Source organism: Manis pentadactyla, chromosome 12, assembly GCF_030020395.1.
Source record: "Manis pentadactyla isolate mManPen7 chromosome 12, mManPen7.hap1, whole genome shotgun sequence".
In the NCBI taxonomy this organism is placed as follows: Eukaryota; Metazoa; Chordata; class Mammalia; order Pholidota; family Manidae; genus Manis; species Manis pentadactyla.
Window position 1 is genome coordinate 72178925 of NC_080030.1, and position 22604 is coordinate 72201528.

A 22604-nucleotide genomic window follows, 5' to 3' on the forward strand; every position below is an offset into this window, starting at 1 on the left:
AAGTATAATTAAAACAGAACAATCTCTTACATCCTTTCTAGATGTTTGCTAGGCTGATTATAAATATTAATGAAAGTTTAAATAATAATAAAACCCAGAGCAAAATTTCAGCAGCCTCTGTGGTTAGTGCAGTCTTGTCAGCCACAACTTATAAGCACCCCTAACCACATAGGGGACCCCATAATCCATCCTACAGCTCCTCATGCCAACAGCCTCCAATCTGGGCATATCTGATGGAGGTACTATAAAGCTTTGTTGTCCTATAAAGCTTTCTTACTCCTATGCTGCCTTTGAGTCTACCTCTGCCAAAATGCAAGTGACGGTGGCTGACCCCTACCACAGCAATCTAGGAATAGCCTTTGCCTGTTCTCATTCGGTTGGACTTCATATATTTCCAAAATAACCGGCCCAGGATCCCTCAGCTGTTGTGGGCTGGTCAGGGTCTGGAACCAGACCTGACTCCAAGCTCATGCTCTTTCTGCAGTACCACTTGTCCTTTTATGGAGGCTGAGCCTCAAGTGCCTTCAGTGGCCCAGCAAGCAGGATGCTGATGAGAGGCAGGCACTTTGACTTGGCATAGTTTATTACAATTACTATGTGTATCAAACCATGTAAACTCCACAAAGTAAATGGTTTAGCCTCTACAATAACCAGCAGCTAGTCTGCCCTGAACTTCCACCACCCCTCCCTACTATTTTAACATTGACACGTTTCACAGAAAGTCATAGTCATACAAATAGGATTATAATACATTTTTTAGGGAAAGGATTTTTTGGTCCACATTTTCTATTAAAGAAACACATACTTTCCTCTTTGGCAAAAGAGGTTAAATCCCCCACAGTGAACTCACAAAGCAAACTCAGACAAAAACCACTGAACATGAGGTACAGCTGAGGTCTGGGATTATCTTGAATTATAGACACATAGTTGAGGGGAAACTGTTTCTTCAAAAATCAGTTCAATTCCCAACCATCTTTGTTGAAAAGCTCTATGTAGATTTGGCCTCTGTCACTTTGGTAAGTAAGCACATACTTTAAATAACTTTCTTCTGTTTCAAGGTACAACGTGCTATTTCTGAAGAAAAGTCACAAAAATTATTTTTTACTTGGGTGTCTGACCTCGGCAATATTTTTAATCTGAGGTACAAAAGCATCTGACACAGTAATTCAGACTAATTGCTGTGTCACCTTCATTCAGTTTGCTGGGAGCTCAGTTTTGGTTATGGTTAAGTCTCAGCATTTGACTTTGCAGTTTGAAAAGTGGATTTGCAGGTGAAAGCCATACAGTATCTCCAGGTCTCAGGTGAGGACCAAACAAAGGGTTAGTAAGGCCTATAGACCTCAGAGAGCCAGGGCCCTCAGGCGGAGGCAGAGAGGGGCCCCACAGGCCTGCCCAGCCACCGCGGTCTCCACCTGAAGTGGAGTCTAAGGAACAGACTCAGCAGCTGCTGAGGCGGTTGTGTTTTGTTTTTTAATCTGCAATGGTAATTTCTAACCACCACCCCGGTGCGCTTTTCATGGTTCAAGTAATTTCCAGAAGTATGTTAACAATGCTTTTAGTTGTAGTTATCAAAGGAAAGGAAATGAGCCACAGTAACAAGATTAAATTTAAATAGACCTGATGCTAATACAGTTATCAGATAAAATATATTTTAAAAATGAACATAGACGTTTTCGCCACAGCTGCATTCTCCCGCTTAACCTCTGTGCAGAACAAAAATCTGATATAGCAAACTTAAGTTACTTTAATTCTTGTTAAATACAACTCTGTACAGATTGCACATTTTTTCACCAAAGCAGCTCAAATATCACAGTTAGAGACATGAAAATGCCATCTGAAAATTCTCATTTTCCTAGCCCAAAAAACCAACAGACGCTTGCCCTGTGGGTCAGAACAAAACCAGCTGCACAATTCTGTAAACAGAATGGGAGGTGGTCTCCAGGACGCTCCCTCAGGGGCCTAAGGCGCGCGCACACGCGGGCGCATAGGCACGCGCGCGAGCCCGTCCCCCTGCCCTGCCTCCCGCGCCGCAGGCGCTGCCCCAGCAGAGGCTCCGCTCGAGGGGGCGGGGCGGGTGTTCACAGGAGCGCCGTCATAGCTGTCGGGTTGAGGGCTCGGGGGCAGTCCCTGGGGGGCGAGTAAGGGTCACTCGTCGCGGGATTCCCCAGGGGCTTCTGATAGTCGGGATCTGCGCGGCCTGCGGGCGAGCTGCCGCCGACCTTGGGCTGGTCGTAGCCCGCGGCGGCGGACGCGGGGCTCTGCGGCATCTGGTAGGCCGCGCTCGGGGCCCCGGCCGCGGAGAGGCCGCCGGCGGGGAGGCAGTGCTCGCGCGGCGGCCGAGGCCCGGGCACTCGGTAGCCGCTGCGCGCGGGGAAGGCGTGCGCGCGGGCCGGGGGCCGCTCCACGATGGGCGTGGCGTACTCGGGCTCGCCGTGGGGCAGCGGCTGCGCGTACTCGTGGCGGCCGGCGCCGGGAGGGCAGTGGTAGAGCGCGCCGGCCTCGTCCGCCTCGGTGTCCATGGGGCGGAAGGTGGAGCCCTTCCTTGTGACGGCCCCGGTGCCGATCATGAGAGGCTGCTGGTAATCTGACATCAGAAGAGCAGAAGACACGTTTGTGGACCGCACTGACACACGGACCAGCCAGCTGTTGGTCGAGGGGGGTGTCTGCTGAACAAACTGCTGAACGCCTAACGTGTACCGGGCCCAAGAGTTGTGCAAGGCATAGATGCCACAATAGGGACTGACACAACCATACTTCTGCTACTGGAGGCCTGCGAGGGGCACAGGAACACAGAGAAGGCAGAGAGGCGCTTTAGCCAGGCCTAGGGGTATGAGGGAAAATACTGTGTGGCGCTTGAAATGCCAAATTTTGGAGGTGGAGGAAAGAGAAAAGTAGTAGGTTAAGCATCCTATTGAACAACTATTTAGAGTTGGAGCTTGATGTGACCTGAGTATGAGGGACCTGGAGTAGTTGAATAGACTATAAAGACCAAGATAGGTTGGGGAATAATGATAATGGTGATATTAGAACACATTTATTGAATACTTATTCCGTGCCATTGATTATTCTAAGATAATCAAGTAACTAAATCCTCAAAAAGAAAAAAAAAGTGCTATGAGTTTGGTATTATTACTTATTTTACAAATGGAAGAGTGAAGCAGAGAGATTAAGTAACTTTTTAAGATCACACAGCAAGCAGCGGGTGGAGCCAGAAGTCGTACACCATCCCAAGGTGTGCTGTTTAGCCACATGCTTGATCACGTGGCAGCACCGGGTGCCTTGCTAGGAAGCTTGGTTTAGTTGTGCAGAAACCTGAGGATTCCTACAAAATGGGCACAGTTAGAGGTAACTTGGGGGCAGACTGAAGAAGGAAAGATAAACCTAGAAGTTAAAAACACAGAAATGAAATATAAGTCACAAATTGGAGGTCTGGCGACAGCTTTGGAGACATGCCACAGTTTGAGGACAGGAATCAGGAATTTATTACCAGTGATTAGTAGCATGAGGAAAGAGGGAGCTAAGAGCCATGACTTCCCAGATGTTAAGCCTGGAGTTGGGAAGCCACTTAGAAGAGGAATGCGTGCAGCATATGTGGGGAGAGTTAGGGACAGTTTTGGGCACACTGCAGGACTGGTGACACCTGTGGGTGGAGATGTCCAGTAGGCAGAGAATTACTGCCTTATTGGGAGGAAAGTCTGGGCATGAGCAGCTGAGCAGACAAACATGCCAGGAAGGGGTCTGCCGGGAACTCTGGAGGGAGTGGGCAAGACTGCCTATGGGAGGGACTGGGCACAGTGGGGGCAGGAGTAGGACTGGGGCCTTGCAGGTTTATGGTGCCCGAGCAGGACCGCACTGTGAGGAAGAACGATAGGCTGCACCAGAAGCTGAAGGAAACGGAGAGGAAGAAGGGAACAGCTAAGGGGTTCTCCCCTCTGCTTGCTTCATCCCCAGGGTAGCACTAGAATTGTCAGGGGGAAAGAACAGAAGATGGATTTGGGGTTGGAGGATGCTCTCTATGCCCCTGCTCAAGCAACCTTTCCACTGGTACCTTTGTGACTTAGTGTATATATATATATATATATATATATATATATATATATATATATATATATATATACACACACATGCTCACCTGGGAACTTCTGGTTCAGTAGGCCTGGGGATGGCCTGAAATCCCACCCTTCTAGCAAGCTCTTTGTTGTGTGTCCTCAGAATGCACTTTAAGTAGCAAGAAGCTAAAGCAGCGCTACTCCGAGTATAACTGTCAGATGCCTACATAGGTCTGAAATGAGTAAGAAAACTGAGAGCAAGTGTATATAAACCTTAAGCAATTTGAGAGTGTTTTATGTCCACTGAGTTTAATAAAATTAGAGCTTTGCATTTTGTATGTCTTCTAAAAATTTCATTATTACTACCAATTTATATTGTATTTTACAAAAGTATTAGTCCTTGGTGGATTACAAATATATATAAAAATAAAAGCAAAAAATGGATCCTTCCCCAGATTATTTGAGGATCTCAACTCTCGATGGCTTGTCAGGGACACTGAGGCCATCCTAACGCTGGATAGGTTTCTTCAAATCCCTATCTCCTCTTCCTCAAGGGGAGGAGCTGTGCTTAATTCATCTTTCTAGTCCCTCCTTCCTATGCCTTCAGTGAAACTTTAGTAACAAAAACATTAAGGGCTTCCAAATTTTAGTGGTACTTCAGGCCACTGCTATGGGTTTCCTTATAGCCCCTGCTGGTATACAGGCCTCTGCTGAATGGGGCTTTTGAGAGAGAGCTCAACATCAGTCTATAACTCTGTGCAGAGTGCGGAAAGAAAACGTCACACGTTACTGAGTTATTGGATCCCATCTAAACAAAAGGATTTTAGTCTGATTTCTCTGCATCTCCCCTCTCCCATAAGCAGCACCTCCTGTCTAACAGCAAAGGCTTGATGCTTACCTGCCATATCACTCGTGATGAGATCTAAGTTTTGTGTCATCTCTTTTCCATTGTCATAGCTGATGGTAAACTCAGCTGACTGGTGTCTGGCAAAGGGATACTTGATCTGCTTCCAACAGTCTGGAATAAAGATAACATGAAACAAACTTAGTATCTCAAAGGTGTAATGCACATATCCACAACACATTCCTTGATGAGTCTGAGGCCAGGCTGCTTTCTGCTGGCTGACAGTGATGAATACTTGGCCACAGCCCTCAGGGTGTGTGGTCAAAGCAGCATGCTGAGGTCATTACAACAGCAAATACTATCCCAACATGCTTTCCACTGTGCCTTTAAAATGTGTTTGTGCCCATTAGGTCTCAGATTACCCTTTTGTTAGGCCAGCTGGGCATGGTTTTTCATAATCTGCCCTGACATGGCATTGGTGACCTAGGGGAGTCAACACAGCTGTTTGTTTAGACCTTGCGGAGGTGAAGTCCCAAGTTGTCCTTGAGATTCCAAGGGGTCCTGCTCCACGGCTGACTCATTGTTTGGGCATCTTGTATCCTAAGGATTCTCTGAAACCTGAACACGAGCTCTTCCTAGACCTTGTCCTCCCAGGGTGGAAAACACAGGAAGTGAACATACAGAGAGTGCTGGACAATGTTCAGTTCAGATGGGGCCATTCTAATTCCTAGATGACAGGCAGTGTAGTGAGTGGCCTCAACTCCAGCAGCCAAAAGAAAAAGAATGTTGATAAGAGATGGGATGATGCACAAAAACAAAAGTAAACTAGTCTTAAGGTCTCTAAAATAGAGATAGGAAACACTATACTCCTTCCTTGTAGATCTGCTAACTTAAAGACTACACATCTTATTTTTTTAACTTATATGTTTGGTCACTGACCTAACTGTGCTTTCAATCAGCAGATCCTATCCCTTCCTCAAAGACAGAATATCATCGTAGAGTTTTAACCAACCTGTTTTTTGAGCCTTAGCTGATCCATAAGGACTTCCTTTCTTTCTCCTCCTATCAAGACAAAAAATCCTACTGAAAAGGTTTCTTAAGTGATAAGTATTGCTTATAAAATAATACTTGACACTTTCTACCTCTATGCAACTTGTTTTTAAAATATAAGTTAATGTTTTATCTTGGAAGAAGTAATGCTACTTTTCTATACATTAATATCTGAAAAGCAACCATTTTGGTTTTGTGGTTTTTTTATACAACTAGAGAAGAATTAAAAAATGTGAAGTCACATACCTTCTAAGGGCTGCAAAGATTCCCATTCCAGCAACAAGCAGGGTAAGAAGCACAATGGGAATAACAACAGTTGTGACGTTTATTCCTAAGAGGAGGGGAAACCACCACATTACAATAGAAATGAACTGCAACAAAACTTCATGATCTAAAACTGAACATTGATTTGAAAGGTCTTCAACAGTTTAATATATGGGGAAAATGAATACATGCTAGGCATTTACTGATACCGGAAAGCAAAAAGAGGATTCAAAATTGTGGCTAGTTCAAGGAAATAAAATTTACCTTTTTTCCCCCAAAAGGCTCCTTAGGGATTAACATTTATCTGAACTTACTGCTTGGACCCTATTAGACTGTACCAGAATTGAGGGGGAAAGTTTAAAGCTGGTCCACCCAGCCAGGAGCTATTCAGAGAGATAAATAATGTAAACACAGTGTGAAGCTAAAGCAACCAGTTCTCCCCATCCGACAGCGGGCAGGTTTGGACCTGTTCAGTAATGGGGCCCAGAGAACCCTGGGCTTCCTGTTGACCAGAGCTTTGCTTTGGAGCCAAGGCCTGAAAGGAAATGCAGCCTGATGACCTTAAACAGCATTTCTGCTCTGCTGCATGAAACACCAGACCATGTCTTCCTGTATCTCTTTCTGCTTTAAGATAGGAGGTCACTTCAAAAGCCACTAAAGCAGGCCCCTAATATGCAGAAACTATGCAAGCTAAAAGAGAAACACTTGTTCTTCATCCTTCTTTATCTGTGATCCCTGGGGAGAAACTAAAGGGATGATCAGGAATGGAAATGTGTGGTTCAGGAGAGCTAGCATAAGGGACTTTGAAGGGAACAAAATGTACGTGAGTAACAGCAGTATATTTATAAGAGTGGAAATTTGGAAAAATCTAAACAACTTAAACATCCAACAGTAAGGGAATGGTTAAGTAAATAATGGTATATCCATATGAAAGAATACTATAAAGATATTCATAACTGTGTTTTTCAGCTATTTAATAACATTGGAAAATGCATATAATACAATGTTAAGTGACAAATATATGCTACAGAATAGAATTTATGGTATGCTACCATTTTGTCTCAAAGTTATAAATATACTGGATTGAGTAAAATGGAATATGGTGATTATTTATGGATGCTTATTTATGGTTATTGATGGATGATCTTAATTTTTATTTATGTTTCTCTAATCTTTCCAAATTCTATAGAATACATTAATTATATTCCAAAAAAAGAATGTAACTTTAACATTCATTACTTGAATACATTATACACTTACGTGTTCAAAATTCGAAAAGCATATAAAGGTATGGAATGGAATGTCTCCTTCCTAACTCTGCTTCTCCCCTACAGGAAGCCAAATTATGTTTATTGACATTCTTCTAGAGTTATTGGAATGAATACACACACACACACACACACACACACACACACACACACACATAGTGAAGTACTATATAGAACACACATATATATATACATAGTAAAGTACTATATAGACTATTCTGTACCTTGCTTATTTATATTGTCACTGCATCTCAGAAAACTTCCTATATTACTAACACCTTCTTTTTCATGGCTGCAGAGTATTCCACTGCATGGATGTGCTATTATTTTTCTGAAAAATATTTACCTATTGTTTGAAAGGCAAACACTATCTTTCATACTTACAATATTGCAGTGAATTGTTGTGGACCATCTGCTTGTAGACATTTACATGACAGAGAAAAAAAATTTTGTTGAAGCTACCATAATATCAGCTGGAATACCACTTATACTCCTCAGGAAATCCACAAAACAGTAACTGCTCTACCTGTGGGCACTTCTTCAGAGGGGATGGATTCTGTGATTGTCTCATCCTCTCTTTTAGTTGAACCAATGGTATTTGGACTTGTTTTGCGCCACCCCAATGAATCATAACCTAAGAGAAATGTTGGGAAAACCACATTAGTAACAACAATTTGTGAAAGGAGATGACCAGGACTGAAGAACTCACTGACTTGCCCTGAGTCCTACCTCGTGTAATCGGGCAGCCAATAAGCTCCACTTTCAAGGCTATCCTGTGGTGCCATGTCTGGGGCACAACCCGCACATATCTGGCCACTATGGGAGGGATGAAATTGTTCCTCACTGGATCCCGGAAATTAGAGTTGCCCTGAAACACCTGTAGAGACAACTAACTTTTAGTTGCAGATTCCATTAGTTGTTTTCAGGTGTTTATTAACCCACTCATACCCAGACATACAGAACCAAAGCCAGGATTCTGTGTCTGTTGCATTTCTGTAGACACCCTTGATACTGAAGATATAAGGCTTTGCAAACAAAGGCCAAGTTATCTAACTAAGGGACTGCTGCAAATCTATTTTCAGGAAGCATACTGAGGAAAACATCTGGAGGCATGCTCTTCTACTCAGTTCTTTCCTCCAGAGTGTCTCTTACCTTTTCTTCATTATTCACAATTCCTTTATAGGTTCTCCACTTGGAATTGTTTTTAAAGTTTATCACGAAACTCTTAACATAAAAGTTGAAATTTGGCTGTGTGGATCCTGTGGTCCTAATTCCTTGTAAGAAAATATTATTTATAGGTTAGTTTTAGAAATAGGTCTTATAAAACATGCACCACAATTTCAGGTTTCTATTCTATTTTTTGTCCTCATTTTTGAAATCTTAAACCAAAGGCCTATTTTTCTTATGTGCATTTGGAAACCTGACCACAGATGATGAGTATATTCACACTGACAATATGCCATAAAAAGGTATCGCCACTGACCTAATCCATACATCCATATTTACAACCTGCACACAGGTTCTTCTCAGAGATAATGTGAAGATTTGTCACTTTAAAAAAAGACTTAGAGTACTTTGAGGTAGAGAGTGAGGCAGCTATGTAAACCAAAAACATAATTTCAACTGCTAATCATTATGTATCAGTGAAACTGCTCTCGTGTCGGTACCTGTTATTTTCTTTTTCTCTCTCAAGTCTATCTCTAACCACTCTTGCTGTTTGTGGTTGTCGCTGCTGTCCCCCGAAGCCCACGATGGCCCTTGGTCCTGAAGCCGGGCATGGCTGGGAGACCACTGAATTTGTTCTCCAATCTCACTGACCCACTGCCAAGAAGAAGAAGCTCTGATCTGCCTGTCAGGTTCCAAGCTCAAGGATCTGCTGCAACCTAGGAAAAAGGGCAGGACAGATATAAATACACAATGAAAACAAACTAAAAAAATAAACAAAAACACACCCTAAACAAACAAACCCCATCTCACCTAGAATTATTCAGTTGATTTACTTCTGCTACTGAGTCAGCTGTTTAATTACTAGTTTTTAATGACCCAGACTTGCATTTGACTCACTTGTACCATGGTGTTTTGAAATTGTTGCTGCTTTTCTTTTTAATGGACCTCATCAAAGTCACATCTCCTATACGTGGTATCTCTTTGTCCCCACTGTAGATTTTCCATTCTAACCTTCTAAATTCATCTGGATTTCAGCAAGGTGCAAAGTGTCTTAAAGTTTTAAAACACTGGGTTTCTTCTCACTAGATCACAGGGGACCTCAACTCTGTACCCTTGAAGAGGAGGTATGTCTAGGTGATCTTATAAAGGCCACACTCTCCTTTCTGAGCAAAGAAGACATATTCGTACTTTATGCTGAGGGCGAATATTTACAAGAAACATATTCCATGATGGGGGGACTAAGAAGTCTTAATTTTGTATATTCATGTTCAATAACTTTATTCACGATAAAGCTTTGTCTATTAAAATATAACATACAGGAAATTACTTAAAATAAATGTCATTGCAATTTTTTGTTCTTTTTGGCAAATATCTGAGAGAGTTTAGGCCATAAAGAAAAATATTTTCCACTTAAAGCTAATTGGGCTTCTTGTCTTATGTATTGTTTTTAAATGAAAGTCTACTTGGTGCTATAACCTGAGGGAAAAATAAAAATAAAAGTCCTTTATGTCATCTGAGGGAAGAATAAACTACCACTGAAGATTTAAAAATATCAAATTCTTAAAGAAAGTATGATCCTTACCATTGGAGGTAAACAGAAATCGCTTGTCTGACAGGGAACCACTGAAATTATAAACACAAACATGGGGTGAGTTGCTTAACTGGATCTTAGTGATGGATACAGTGCTACAGCACAGGGTTCCAGGGCCCTCCCACACCTCGCAGGGTTCTCACAACACCTGCAAGGCCACTGTTACTATTCATCACTGGTGCTTTGAATTGGCCCACTGAAGGGAAGCAGCATTCCTAAAGTCATACAGGTGACAAGTGGGCAGGACTCTGTGACACTGCTCTGGAACCAAAATCCTGAGCTGTTTCCATCACCCCACACATTGTATGGGAAGGAATGTGCAAAACTGCAGTCTCAGGAACAATGTCTGATCCCAATTAATGAACACGCAGTGATGGAGGCAGAAAGGATGGCTGCCCTGATACTCCCTCTGCTTCAGGAAGTTACCTTAAAGTGTCCCACCTGGCGTCAATAATCAAGGACCTTTGAGAGAAATGAGGAAGGTTGGTCACTTTTGGAAGAATGAGTATGTTGTCTGCCAGCTGCCTTCTCTGCGCTCCCTGAGGGGTTCCGCCCCAGCAGTGTTGCCCCGGGGACAGCATCAGCCCAGTCTCTCTCTGGTCACACTCCTAGTACTGTAGCCACCAGCTCCTGCCTCTGGATAATGAGGCACTGCTGGGGACAGCTCACAGCATGTCACTGACTGGACCTGACTGGGCCCTCACTGCTGGGAGACAGTCCCCCCCCTTCTCTGGCACTGATCCCCAGGCCTCAGGACCCATCAGCTTACAGTGGCATGACTCTCATGGGCAAACTTACTAAGCCAGCTTTGGTCTCCCCAGTGGAGAAGAGATTCCTAAGGCCCAACACCATATCTGCCTTTTTGTGAAGCCCTCACCAATTCAATGGTGTAAAAATATGTAGAATAAATAGAAAATTTCAAATTTTCAAGATTAATCTTATGGGCACAGAACTTACTATATTAGAGGTAAACACAAAAAAGGCAGATGTCACTGTTGTGTTCAATTATTTTACAATCTGAGAGTACTGCTTGTTATTTTACATGTTTAATTCTGAATTATGTATGACAATAATGGACAGAGTACTGAACTGTGAATCTGCCGAGCACCCAAACATAGTCTGGACTAGAGTATAAGCACCTTCCTATCAAAGTTTTTTATTTTTTATTTTTTTTTATGTTTTTTTTTTTTCCTCCCATAAGTAACAGGTAGTCAAACTCTAGAATGGATTCTCTCCATATTCTTCACCACTGCCAGGCAGAGACACTGTAAGCCCTGGCATGCCACATAAAGGTTCTACTGTAATCTCTGTGCTGAAGATAATGCAGGCACAGGTCATTTCTCACATGAGAAAATGCAGACCCACTTGGGTCGTGAGACATGCTGAAGTTCACAGTTAGTGGCAAAGATGGGGTGAGGGTCCAGCTCTCCTAATCTTAAAGGTGGCACACTGTTGCAACCTGCATTTACATTTTTGTTAAGGTTTATTTACAGCCTCTCTTTGACTGATTTTTCCATTTCCTCTAATATTTCTGCACTAAGTATTACTCTTGAAATTTAATCCAAATAATACTGCTGCAACCCTGAGCACCTAAACTCATTCCCATTGCCATGAAACATCAAAATATTTTTTTTGTTGTTGAAAAACAAAAGTAATGGAAAGAAGGATAAGTTTGGAGTTAGCTCTGAAAAGACGCTGCCAGGAAAGGCTCTGATTCTAACAGCTCGCTGCCTGGCTTTCCTCCATTATCAGCTGGAATGTTTTCCCATTTCACTCATTAAACTAACTAAATACAACCACTTAGAGAATTCCATAGGTAAATGAGCTCCTCTTTCAAAAATGAAACCACCCTAGGGAGTTCAGGAGTTCTGAGGCTTCCCCACTGGTGGGTGAGTGAGGAATTGCCAGCCTTCCCAGAGGACTGAAGAAGCCATCAAGAGGAGTCTGATATAAACAGAAAGAGAAGCTTTCCCCGCTGTGGGTTTGAGCCATCGTCCCCGGTGTGAGGTCAGCTCTCTTTCCTGATTCCATCCTGGTCTCCTCAAGTCCAGGAAGTGACTCGACCAGGGATGAATCCCAGAAGGACCTAGATATTTACTTTAGGGACTCCTTCTTCCTCAGCGGCAATGCTTCCTTCTGTGTTTTTTCCTGGACGCCAGACAATCGTATGGGAACAGAAGTTCAGTGACCGCGTGTGCAGTCCTCCCTGACGGCAAAACTGCACAGATAAAAACAACTATTCCCTAAGGATTTGGGAATCAGAATGAGTAGGAGAGACCATATGCATACATTTTACTCCTCTCTGTATGAAAAGTCAGTGCAAAACCACAGAGCTAGAAGGAAGAAGAGACCTTGATATAATTATGTACTTTCTACTCTGCTAAAACAAAAATCGGACAATTTGTCCAAATAACTATATGGAATGTGGACCAAAACTTTTCCTAATTTATTTAATTTCCTAATTCAAAATATCAGATTTCTGTACTCTTATTTTTGCATATTAGTTTCATTTCTAATTATATAAAGCAACTTCATATGTATTAAGCTGAGCTGATGTAACAGAAATAACTGAGAATATAATTCTTTTTTTCAATAGTTTTTCAATAGGTCTACTTTTATTCAATAGTTTTAATAATTTTTCTTCTAAAGAAAAATAAAACCCAAGTAGGATTTCAAAAGTTAAATATTTTACTACCCTATTTTTCTACAAAAGCATTCAAAACGTATACAAATATAGGCAAGAGTTTCCAAAAAACAGATTTAAAGCCAAAGGCCAGTTCTTTGTTCCAATTTCAAGATGGCAGAAACAAACAAATGGAGCCCACAACCTGATATCTTCCTGAAATAATGCCCTAGTATCAACACAACAAACCATAAAAAACATAAAACAAAAGAGATCCTCAAGAGTCAAGGTGCAGCTAACATTTAAAGCTTACTGTGCATAAACAATCACTTTTACCATAAATCAGGATATAAATTTTAAGGTACAAAGAGTTTGAAGCAAATACATAAGTGAAAAAAAATTTATGTATATATAAAATATGTGTGTACATATATAAAATTTTATTTATATATAGTACATATGTGCATGCACACATAAACATTTTATTTATTTGGTTTTTGTTTCTAAAGGCATTTTGTTGCCAAGCTATTTAGATCTTAAACTCTGGCACGAATTTTAAGACTAATTTGTCTTTTAATATTCAGATAATAGGAAAAGAACACTTCGGGGCCTTGCATAGCTAAAACTCCTATCCACAGGGGAAAGTACATGGGAAGGTCAGAAAGTATATGACAGGCAGAGGACACAGATACATGCTCCATGGATGACTGCCTTTTATAGATTACGTACAGCATCTTGTGAACGAGTTGGCCTAGAACACCCTCTCCAGTTACCCTCACCCACACTGTCAACTCGGAATTGCCTGTGGGAGCTCTGCCTTTTCTCCTCAGCCACCCACCTGCTGAATATGCACGAGTGCCGGGGGCTGTCGCAACTCCTCTCCAGTGCCCCTGCCCAGGCCTTGACTTTACCCCTGGGACCCTAAGCCTCATCCCTGCTTTCTATGAAACCCAAGGCTTGCCTCCTTCCTGATGGCAACCTAATCAACTTCTCCCCCAACTTCTGTTACGACTTCCAAATCCCCACTCCTGTGACTTAGGCCAACACTCCAATCTGGAAATGGGTTTTAGTAAACTCACAGTTTACCTGTGAGTTCTTAAGTTGATTCTCTGGAGCTTAAAATATATTTTCCTTAAACTTAAAATAGCATAGGGAATATATCCTTGGGACCAAGACCAATGGCACCCTATCCAAAATAACATAGGGTCACAGTAGTAGGAAGACATTTCCAGGGCAGCTAAGGAGGAAGAGAGAGAGAAATCAGTGGCTCAAGGCTCACTTCTCCCCATGAGGCATCCACCTGAGAGGAGCCCCCACCTGGACTATCACAAGTTGCCTGCTGGTAGGGTGAACATCTGGACCACAGGCCCACCTGTATTTAGTTCTAAGAGCTCTAGTTTTCTTCTGCAGAAGCAGAGGAAACTTGAAAGGATTAAAAGCTGAGGTTGAAATGTTTAGAGCAATTGACATACATTTTTCTTACGAAACTAAAAGAGCAAAGGATAACACCAGACAAATTAACGTTAACAAAAGCCATCTTTGTTTCATGTCCAACTATTATTCATCATTAAGAGATTGTCTCTAGGGACCTTCTGTGGATCTTGGCGGTTTTGTATGGGCTTATTTTAGTCCCCGGTCTCCTTCAGTATCTTTGGTAATATTGGAGATATGCAACAATTTACTGAAACTGGAAAAGACCAAAAAGGAATAAGCCTCTATTCACTCCTAGTAAAGAACTGAGTGTAAAAATACTCCTTTGCCCTTGGAGTTCAGATGTGTACCCTTTTAACTTACTTGTGAGCACAAACAGTGAGCTTTTCTATTGCTGCATTTATCTTCCACACAGACACCATAAACGCTACTCTAAGCACTCACACTTTTTTCTCCCAGTTGACAAACCCTTGGTATCACATGCCTGCTGTCCTTTCAAAATTGTGAGCTGATTAATTACGCCTTTAGGATTACTTTCCACTCAGAACAAAAGGCAAAGTACTTACTCCCTTGAAAGCACACCATTGGCCAGGATTCCTTCATATCGACTTATCCCTTTGCTCTGAAGCACACTGATCTGACCACCTACTTCGTCTGCAATTATTCCCGCATGGATGGCAGCTTTGCACAATAAAGAGGTCTGAAAAACAGCAACGTCATCATTCCTAGCTTACTCAAGAACACATCTGAAACACAGTGGGAGTTTCCCATTTCATTATAACTGTGGTCAGGATTCCTATTTGACCTATGATATTGCTAAACTATAATTCATTTCAATAAAATGTAGAAGTATTTATTCAGTGAGATAGAAAATATTGTATAACTATCTCAAAATGATCTCAGAGTCACTAAGTTATGCTGGCTTACTTGGGAACTGACCCACTAGGTAGCTAAGTACGTAGTTTACAGGAGTAGTGGCCCCCCAAAGAGTAAGTGTCTGCCCGAAACAGAGTGCCTCTTTCTTCAACAGCTTCTCTAGCAACTTGTTTTACAGATTCTGTCATCCTGACCTAGAGAATGTGTTTTGGTTTTGCAAAGATACTTCCAGGAAAGACGTGCTGCCATGGAACACATCTTCTATGATGAAGGCATCATGGAGGACAGACTCTAAGATGACCCCCACGATCCCTGCCTCCTGGTATTCCCCCACTGAATGACCCCTCTGAGTATTGGGGGGAGCTGTGGCTTTCTTCTAACTAACAGAATATGGCAAAGGTGATGGGCCACCACTTCCATCGTAACATTACATAAGACTATAACCTGTCTTGTTACGGTACTCCCTTGTAGGCAAATTCTCCCTAGTTGGTTTTGAAGAAATAAGTAGTCGTATTGGGAGGATCCATACAGCAAGGAATTGAAGGTCCTCCATCTAACAATCCATAAGCATTCAGTTAAATGCTGCCAATACCATCTGTGCTTAGATGCAAATCCTTCCCCACTCAAACGTCAGATGAAACTGCAGCTCCAGCTGGCACCTTGGCTGTACCCTTGTGAGACCCTCTGCAAAGAACTCCCCTTAGCCATGCCCAAACTCCTGACCCACATAATGTGAGAGATGATACATATGTTGTTTTAAGTTTCTAAGTTTGTGGTATTATTGTTATGTAGCAATAGATATCTGATACACCCACAATATCAACATATACAAAAAAGGCACTACTCAGACTTCTGTGAAGAGATTTGTTTTCAAAATACAAATTTTTCTCTCCAGAAAAAATCATTCTAAAAGCAAATGGTATAAAACCAGTTATAGGAAATCTGTTTGCTAGCACTTGCAGATTATGTACTCAGAACTACCACGCAGGAAACCATTTACCTGTTACACTAAGAAAGACAGTGGTCAAGGGGAGGCAAGAAAACCAAAGTAAATACAAAATAATGCTATTTTTCTTATTGTACACGATTCTTAAGTTCCTTGCTCAGGACAGGAAAATGATAAATAAAAACTTTTTATTGATGGGTGGGGGACTTTACTTCAACTTTTTATTTCTCTGAATTTCGGGAAGTCATTTAGAAATAGGCAGTACCAAGTATATCTTCAGACTGAGATAGCGTAAACCACTTTAGGATTCAAACAATTTATAGGAAAAATGAATATCCTCTATCAATCTTGTACAGAATGACAATATATGAAAGTGGAAACAGCAAAATAACAAAATCTGCTCTTCCAGAATCAGGATGCGCTAAAAGCAAAGTAAAACCAAGTTTTTTTCCTCCCCACCGGAGATGAATTATCAATCTCCAAAAACATGTATGCTTTCTCCATGCATGAAAGCACATGTCAAAAGTTAAAATCTTAGAAAAGTTAAAAACACTAAATAGATTTTCACATTTTTAATAACTCAAGCCAATTCCCATAAGCTATAAACCCAATATTTTAAAAAACAATGCAAATTTTAAACCAGGCATTGGATTTGCAGGATAGAAATCTGTATACAGTAAGAAATGAAGGATTGTTTATCTGGAGACAGGATACATACACTTTAGAAAAATACTTCTTGTGAATTCATGTGTCTCTGGGGAAAATGCATAACCCAGAGTCTCATTAGGCATACTGGGGTGCAAGGCAGGAGGGTGATAATATATAAGAGCAGGATGGATAGCTTCACTGGTTCCAGACAGTGTCACTGTTCTGTGATGTAAATGTTCATGTCCTTGGCTGTATGACATGAACAACTGGAGCAATAAAATAAGGAAATAAATTGTAACAAAAAGGATGAACTCTTATAAAAAATAGACGGAATTACACTCTTAGGTGTTCAAAAGGTTTTGTTTACCATTTCATTTATAGAATACATAACTGGAAATGCTAAAAACAGGAACAAATGCATGGATAATCTTGTTTCTCATACTTATTATTTCACTTCATTTATTCTCAGAAAAGATAGAATCATGCATATATATATATATACACATATATATATATATACATATGACAGCTTTGTAATAAATTTAGACAGAGGAACAAGCACTTACTTTTCTTAGAAAATGACTCTCAATTACTTACATCTCTATATCCATCCACCACATTCCCAGAAATGTCTCCCGCTATGTCTCTACAACCAGCTGGACAGAATTTACTGGAAAAAGAAAATAAAGAATTTATATTTTATTAAATTGTATTTAAATTAAAAGGTATTAAAAGATGCAGGAGGGAATACCTTGCTTTAATAGATCAGAAACCTCATTTGTGAACACAGATCTAAAATGTTAATCTGAGGGCAAGTTTTACACAGTAATTATTTGTTTTATGTAAGGATTCATTATAAACTTTATTAAACAGTGAGCTTCCCTAATGCATCTTAATTGATTCAAAGATGTCCAAGAAATATTTTTTAGACAAAAAGGAAAGTTTCTAAACACTATGACCTAATTTTTATAAAAACATATTATTAAAATATATAAAATAACTTGTTTTCTATGAATAAAAAGGGAAAGGAAGAAAATCTCCTGATTCTTTCTGAGAGTAGGATTTTGATGAACTTTTACTTTCTGTCTTAACTCAATAACATCTTGCTTCACTCTGCTAGTACTATCCAACAGGAACATAATGGAAGCCATATATATAAATTTAAATATCCTAGCAGCCACATTAAAAAAGTAAAAAGAAACAGGCAAACTAATACTAATAATATATGTTATTGTGCCCAATATGTTCAAATTTTATCATTTTTACATATAATGAACAAAAAAAATATCCATGAGATATTTCCAGTCCTTTTACTTTTGTACCAAGTCTTCAAAATCTGCAGTATATTTTATACTTCAAGCACATTTCAATTTGGACTACTTATGGTTTAAGCCCTTAATAGCTATAGGTACTGGACAGTGATGGTCTACATTAGGTCTGAATTACATTTTGCAATCAGAAGAAGAGGCATGTATATATTTTTTCAGCTTAACTGCAGTATAAATGACAAGTAAAATTGTAAGATATTTAAAGTGTACATCATGATGATTTTATATATACTACCCTTCTAGTTAACATATCCATAATCTGACATTTTTATAATGTAAATATGTATTTTAAAAATATGGTGAGAATATTTAAGTTCTACTCTCTTAGCAAACTCAATTACACGTTACAGTGTTATCAGCTATAGTCACCATGTTACATGTTAAATCTTTGGGCCTTATTCATTTTAAAGCTGAAAGTTTGTACATTTTACCAACCTCTACATACTTCCGTTATCCACAGACCCTGGCAACTACTTTTTTACTTTCTGGTTTCTATGAGTTTGACTAAAAAAATTCTATTTTAAAATTGAGATTCCATTTACTTAACCTTTTTCAAGGAAGTTTCTAGATGCATGTCATGGCAAATGGTATGGTTGGAGGGACTTAAGCGGGTTGACCAAGGAAGTGGTACTACCTAGCTGGCTGTGTGACCCCGAACATTACATATAATCCCCCTTAAATTCAGTTCCCCCATCTGTAGTTCCTCCAAGTATCAACGTATCAACAGGCTATGAGAAACAGCTATATATATATATATAGACAATCTATGAAAAACATGCATAAAGTCAAACTATTATAACATTGACAATTCTGAAGTTGAAGTGAATTCTGTATACCCTTGTTTTATATATTCCACATTATAACGTTTACTTAGTTTGTTTAAAAAGAATGTACCAGCCCAAACAGATTCCAAAATAGCAGTTGTTTTTATTTAATTTCCTCTCAGCTTCCTCCTGCTGACATAGCAAATCAGATGTGAAATGACATCTAATTATTAAAACTACCCAAATACAGGTTTCACAATTATTTCCCACTGACCTTATGCAGTGCAGCATTGCACAATGATCAATGAATTAAGAAATAAGAGTAATGGAGAATCCTACTACAGGTTTACATTCCGCTATCTTAACCCCTAGAGCCAGATGTATTCTAGAATTCAGAATTTTCTGGATTCTAGAAAAGTAAAACACTGCCAATGATGTATATGACGTAAGACCCCACTGAGGTCTGCACATATTGATAAAAAACATTAGTATGTCTGTTATCAAATACATGAATAGTCATATAAATCAAATACATAAAGACTAAATAGACTTGTCAACGTAGTCCAATTTTGCTGTCAAATGAATTTCAGGTCACATTAACCAGGTATTTCCACCAAATGAATTACAAAAAACCTTTTTACTTTTAATGCTTTCTACATTTCACAATTATACATGAGGGATTGTGGACCTATACGATTTATCACCTCATCTTTAATGAAACACTACAAAAACAGCCAGGCAATGACTTAGATGATCTGGCACTATATCCTCCTGTAGGCTGAGTATATTCTTTAGGAGGACAAGAAATGACCATTAATGCCTAAAGGCCCTATCACCACTGGAAATGTATAGAGAAGCTGGAAAGCTGGAAAGCTTTCTGAGAATGTTGGCTTATAACTACACTGGATAAAAGGCAACTTTATGGAGCAGCATTTAATTATTGGCCATTTTCTTTTTTTTTTTTTTTTACCAGACTTAATATTAGTTAATACTAGCATTGATTCTGCATATAAAATAATCCCATTCATTGAAACATCTGAGATGGCTAGGATGGTGGACTTCTGAGCCTGACTCTCTGGATATAGTTATCAAGTGTGTAGCTCTGGGCGTTTCTTAATTGCTTTGTGCCTGTTTCAGGGTGTAATAGGACCTACTTTGCAGACATGTTGGAATATTCACATGAGTCACTTATCTGCTAAGTCCAGAGAGCTGTACCTGGCACTAAGAAAGCTCTCTAAGGAGTTACAGTTGTTAGTAGTGTTGCAGTTGACAATGATCTCCAGATAGACTCTCAACTGAGGGTGAACTGTGCCCACTGAGAGACATTCAGTAGTGTCCAGAGACGTTTTCGGTTATCACAACTGGCAAAGAGGGTAGAGGGCAGGGGTACTGGTGAGCATCCATCAACACACAGGAGAGCTCATCACAACAACCTGAAAGTCACCCAACCCAAAATATCAACAGTGCCAAGGTTGAGACATCCTGCGTTAGGCTCTTTGATTTTATAGATAAGGAAATGTGTATCAAAGAGATTACATAATTAAAGTAAAGCTGTGATGAAAAATTTTATCTCCTATTCTCAGTAGGTTTCTTTCTTGTGGAAAAGAAAACATGAACCCTTTCCAAAAGTAAATGGATTACAAAAGGCATTCCTAGATGCTGGCCAGGAAAAAATGTACTTCTGGGTTCCACTAGGGCTCTTTGGTGCTACAGGACTCAGGGGTCAGCAGACCATGGTTCATGGGCCAAATCCAGCCTGCTGCTTGCTTTGTAAATGAAGTTTATTGGAATACAGCCATGCTCATTTGTTTGCATATTGTCTATGAATGCTTTTGTATTAGAGCAGCAGCAAAGACTTATATGAATAGATGCAAAAGAGATGGCATGGCCTGGAAACCTAAAATATTTATTATCTGGCCCTTGACAGAAAAAATTGGTTGGCCTCTACTGTATAAGAAACCATTTCAAATATTCCTCATTAATTATAACACAGATGATATTTAAAAAAAAACAAACACAAATAAGTAACTTTATCTGGTTTAATGTTAAGGAAAACCAAATGTTCAGCAATGTATGACTGCAGCACAGCCAGGACACCTATATTTACCTGTATTCTGTCTTCAAATAATGGTTAGCTCGCTCCAAACATGTTATTAAATCTGTCATAAATAAAGATAATTGCAATTAGCATACTGAATGGAAGTTAGACACTAATGTTCAAAGATTTCTTTTTAAATATAAAAGACCATTTTAAGAAAAGCATTTACTTGTTATCTAGTTATCTGAATTTTCCTGTTTAAAAATAAACTGAAACTGAGAACACTATTCCCAGGATTTCATCAGTTCCTTTCAATTTCTCTTTTCTACCACCAATGATGATTTTTCAGCAGTTGTCCAGTAAACAATAGCAGAATCTGTTTCCAACAGAAAAATCAACACTAGTTAATTACTATCCACTACATGCCTACAAAGATCATGTATAAAACCTCAACTGGCAGGAGGAAAACAATTCAAAAGCCCAGTGTGGTTCATAGAGAAGGTTCAGGAACATTTTAATTTAACAATTTAGCTAGTGGCACCCAAGTGACACAGAAGCAGGTGTTTACCAAGAACACAAACAGCCTCTATCTTGTTCAGTCAAGACCAAGGACTTAAACAGAGAGTGTTCTTTGGAGTATAAAACTGAACAAATACTCAGCAATGGAGACACTGAGATGCTGTCAATTTTCATGTATTTAGATCAGCTTGGTATAGTTTCCAAAATATTCCACACTTGGTGAAATAATTCTTTCCTTAATCTTTTCAGTAATTCTTAGAGAGCAATGAATGGTGAACACTGGCCATGCTTGGGCCTGCTGGAATAGGTCAGATCTGACTGGCTGAGAGAGAAACAAATGGTGCACACTCATTCCCCCGAGTACTTCTTCCAGAGGGGACTGAGGGCAGAAACTCTGGGCATGTCTGAGACCCTGGGCAGGCATGCAGTGGACTGCATGGTAATTACTTTAGAGAACCAGAGGCCTAGACAGGAGGCCACACTTCCCTCTCTCATCGGTGTTCATGCTTCCCTTCTCTCCTGCTCGAGTCAGCTCCACGGTTAGGGCACTCTGTGACAGTTACTCCGTCCTGCTCATACACACGTCCCATGCTGATGCACTGGTAGGGGTACATGTATGTGGAGGATAGGCAGTGCCATTGGTTAAAAGGCTTGAGTTAAGAAAGGGGTTGGGGAAGGGCTCCAGAGAATAGCCAGACACTAGAAGGGTCAGGGTAGCCCTGAAGATGCTCCACCAAAGTTTCTAGGAAAAAGAGATCAACCTTCTTCCACACAGGTCAGCTGATGAATCTAACATGTTCTATCAAAGTATTCAGTACAGATCTAACTACTTACAAAGACATTGCATTCCTATTTTTCTTCACATCTTAATTCTCTATCTGAGGTCAATTCTGTCCAGGGACAGTGGCAGTCCAGTAGCAATAGGAATTCTTAGACAGATAAAGGTTTACAGACTCATGTTGATTCTTCTGTTATACCTGGATAGTCGGTGCTGGCATAGGTCAGCAAAAAACCCCTCCCAGATATGTGGGATCCACTCTCAAAACGAACAGTTACTTCACTTGTGTTCAGCAAGAGTTCTTTGGGAACAGTTATACTTCCACAATACGGTCCTAAAAAAAAGCATACTTTTGGCACACTTCAAAATTTAGACCAGAACAAAGAATTGATATATGGCACTTTTTTTTCCTTAAAGGCC

General features: G+C 40.2%; 1 protein-coding gene across 2 annotated transcripts in view; it reads right to left on the minus strand.

The window, feature by feature from the left end:
• Positions 1-386: 386 nt before the first annotated feature.
• The window catches only part of DCBLD1 (discoidin, CUB and LCCL domain containing 1), a 67635-nt gene continuing 45417 nt past the window's right edge, over positions 387-22604 (minus strand). Inside the window, exons 3-15 of one of the 2 annotated variants that reach the window (XM_036925034.2) lie at positions 22384-22518; positions 20957-21008; positions 17355-17427; positions 14854-14987; positions 10225-10265; positions 9143-9358; positions 8628-8749; positions 8205-8352; positions 8002-8109; positions 6190-6274; positions 5906-5955; positions 4948-5067; positions 387-2584 (exon numbers count right to left, since the gene is read on the minus strand). In XM_036925034.2, the coding sequence (XP_036780929.1) occupies positions 2079-2584; positions 4948-5067; positions 5906-5955; positions 6190-6274; positions 8002-8109; positions 8205-8352; positions 8628-8749; positions 9143-9358; positions 10225-10265; positions 14854-14987; positions 17355-17427; positions 20957-21008; positions 22384-22518 (1790 nt within the window). In that variant the 3' untranslated portion in view covers positions 387-2078. The remainder of the gene's footprint in view (positions 2585-4947; positions 5068-5905; positions 5956-6189; positions 6275-8001; positions 8110-8204; positions 8353-8627; positions 8750-9142; positions 9359-10224; positions 10266-14853; positions 14988-17354; positions 17428-20956; positions 21009-22383; positions 22519-22604) is intronic. The other variant, XM_036925033.2, reaches the window with a different exon arrangement.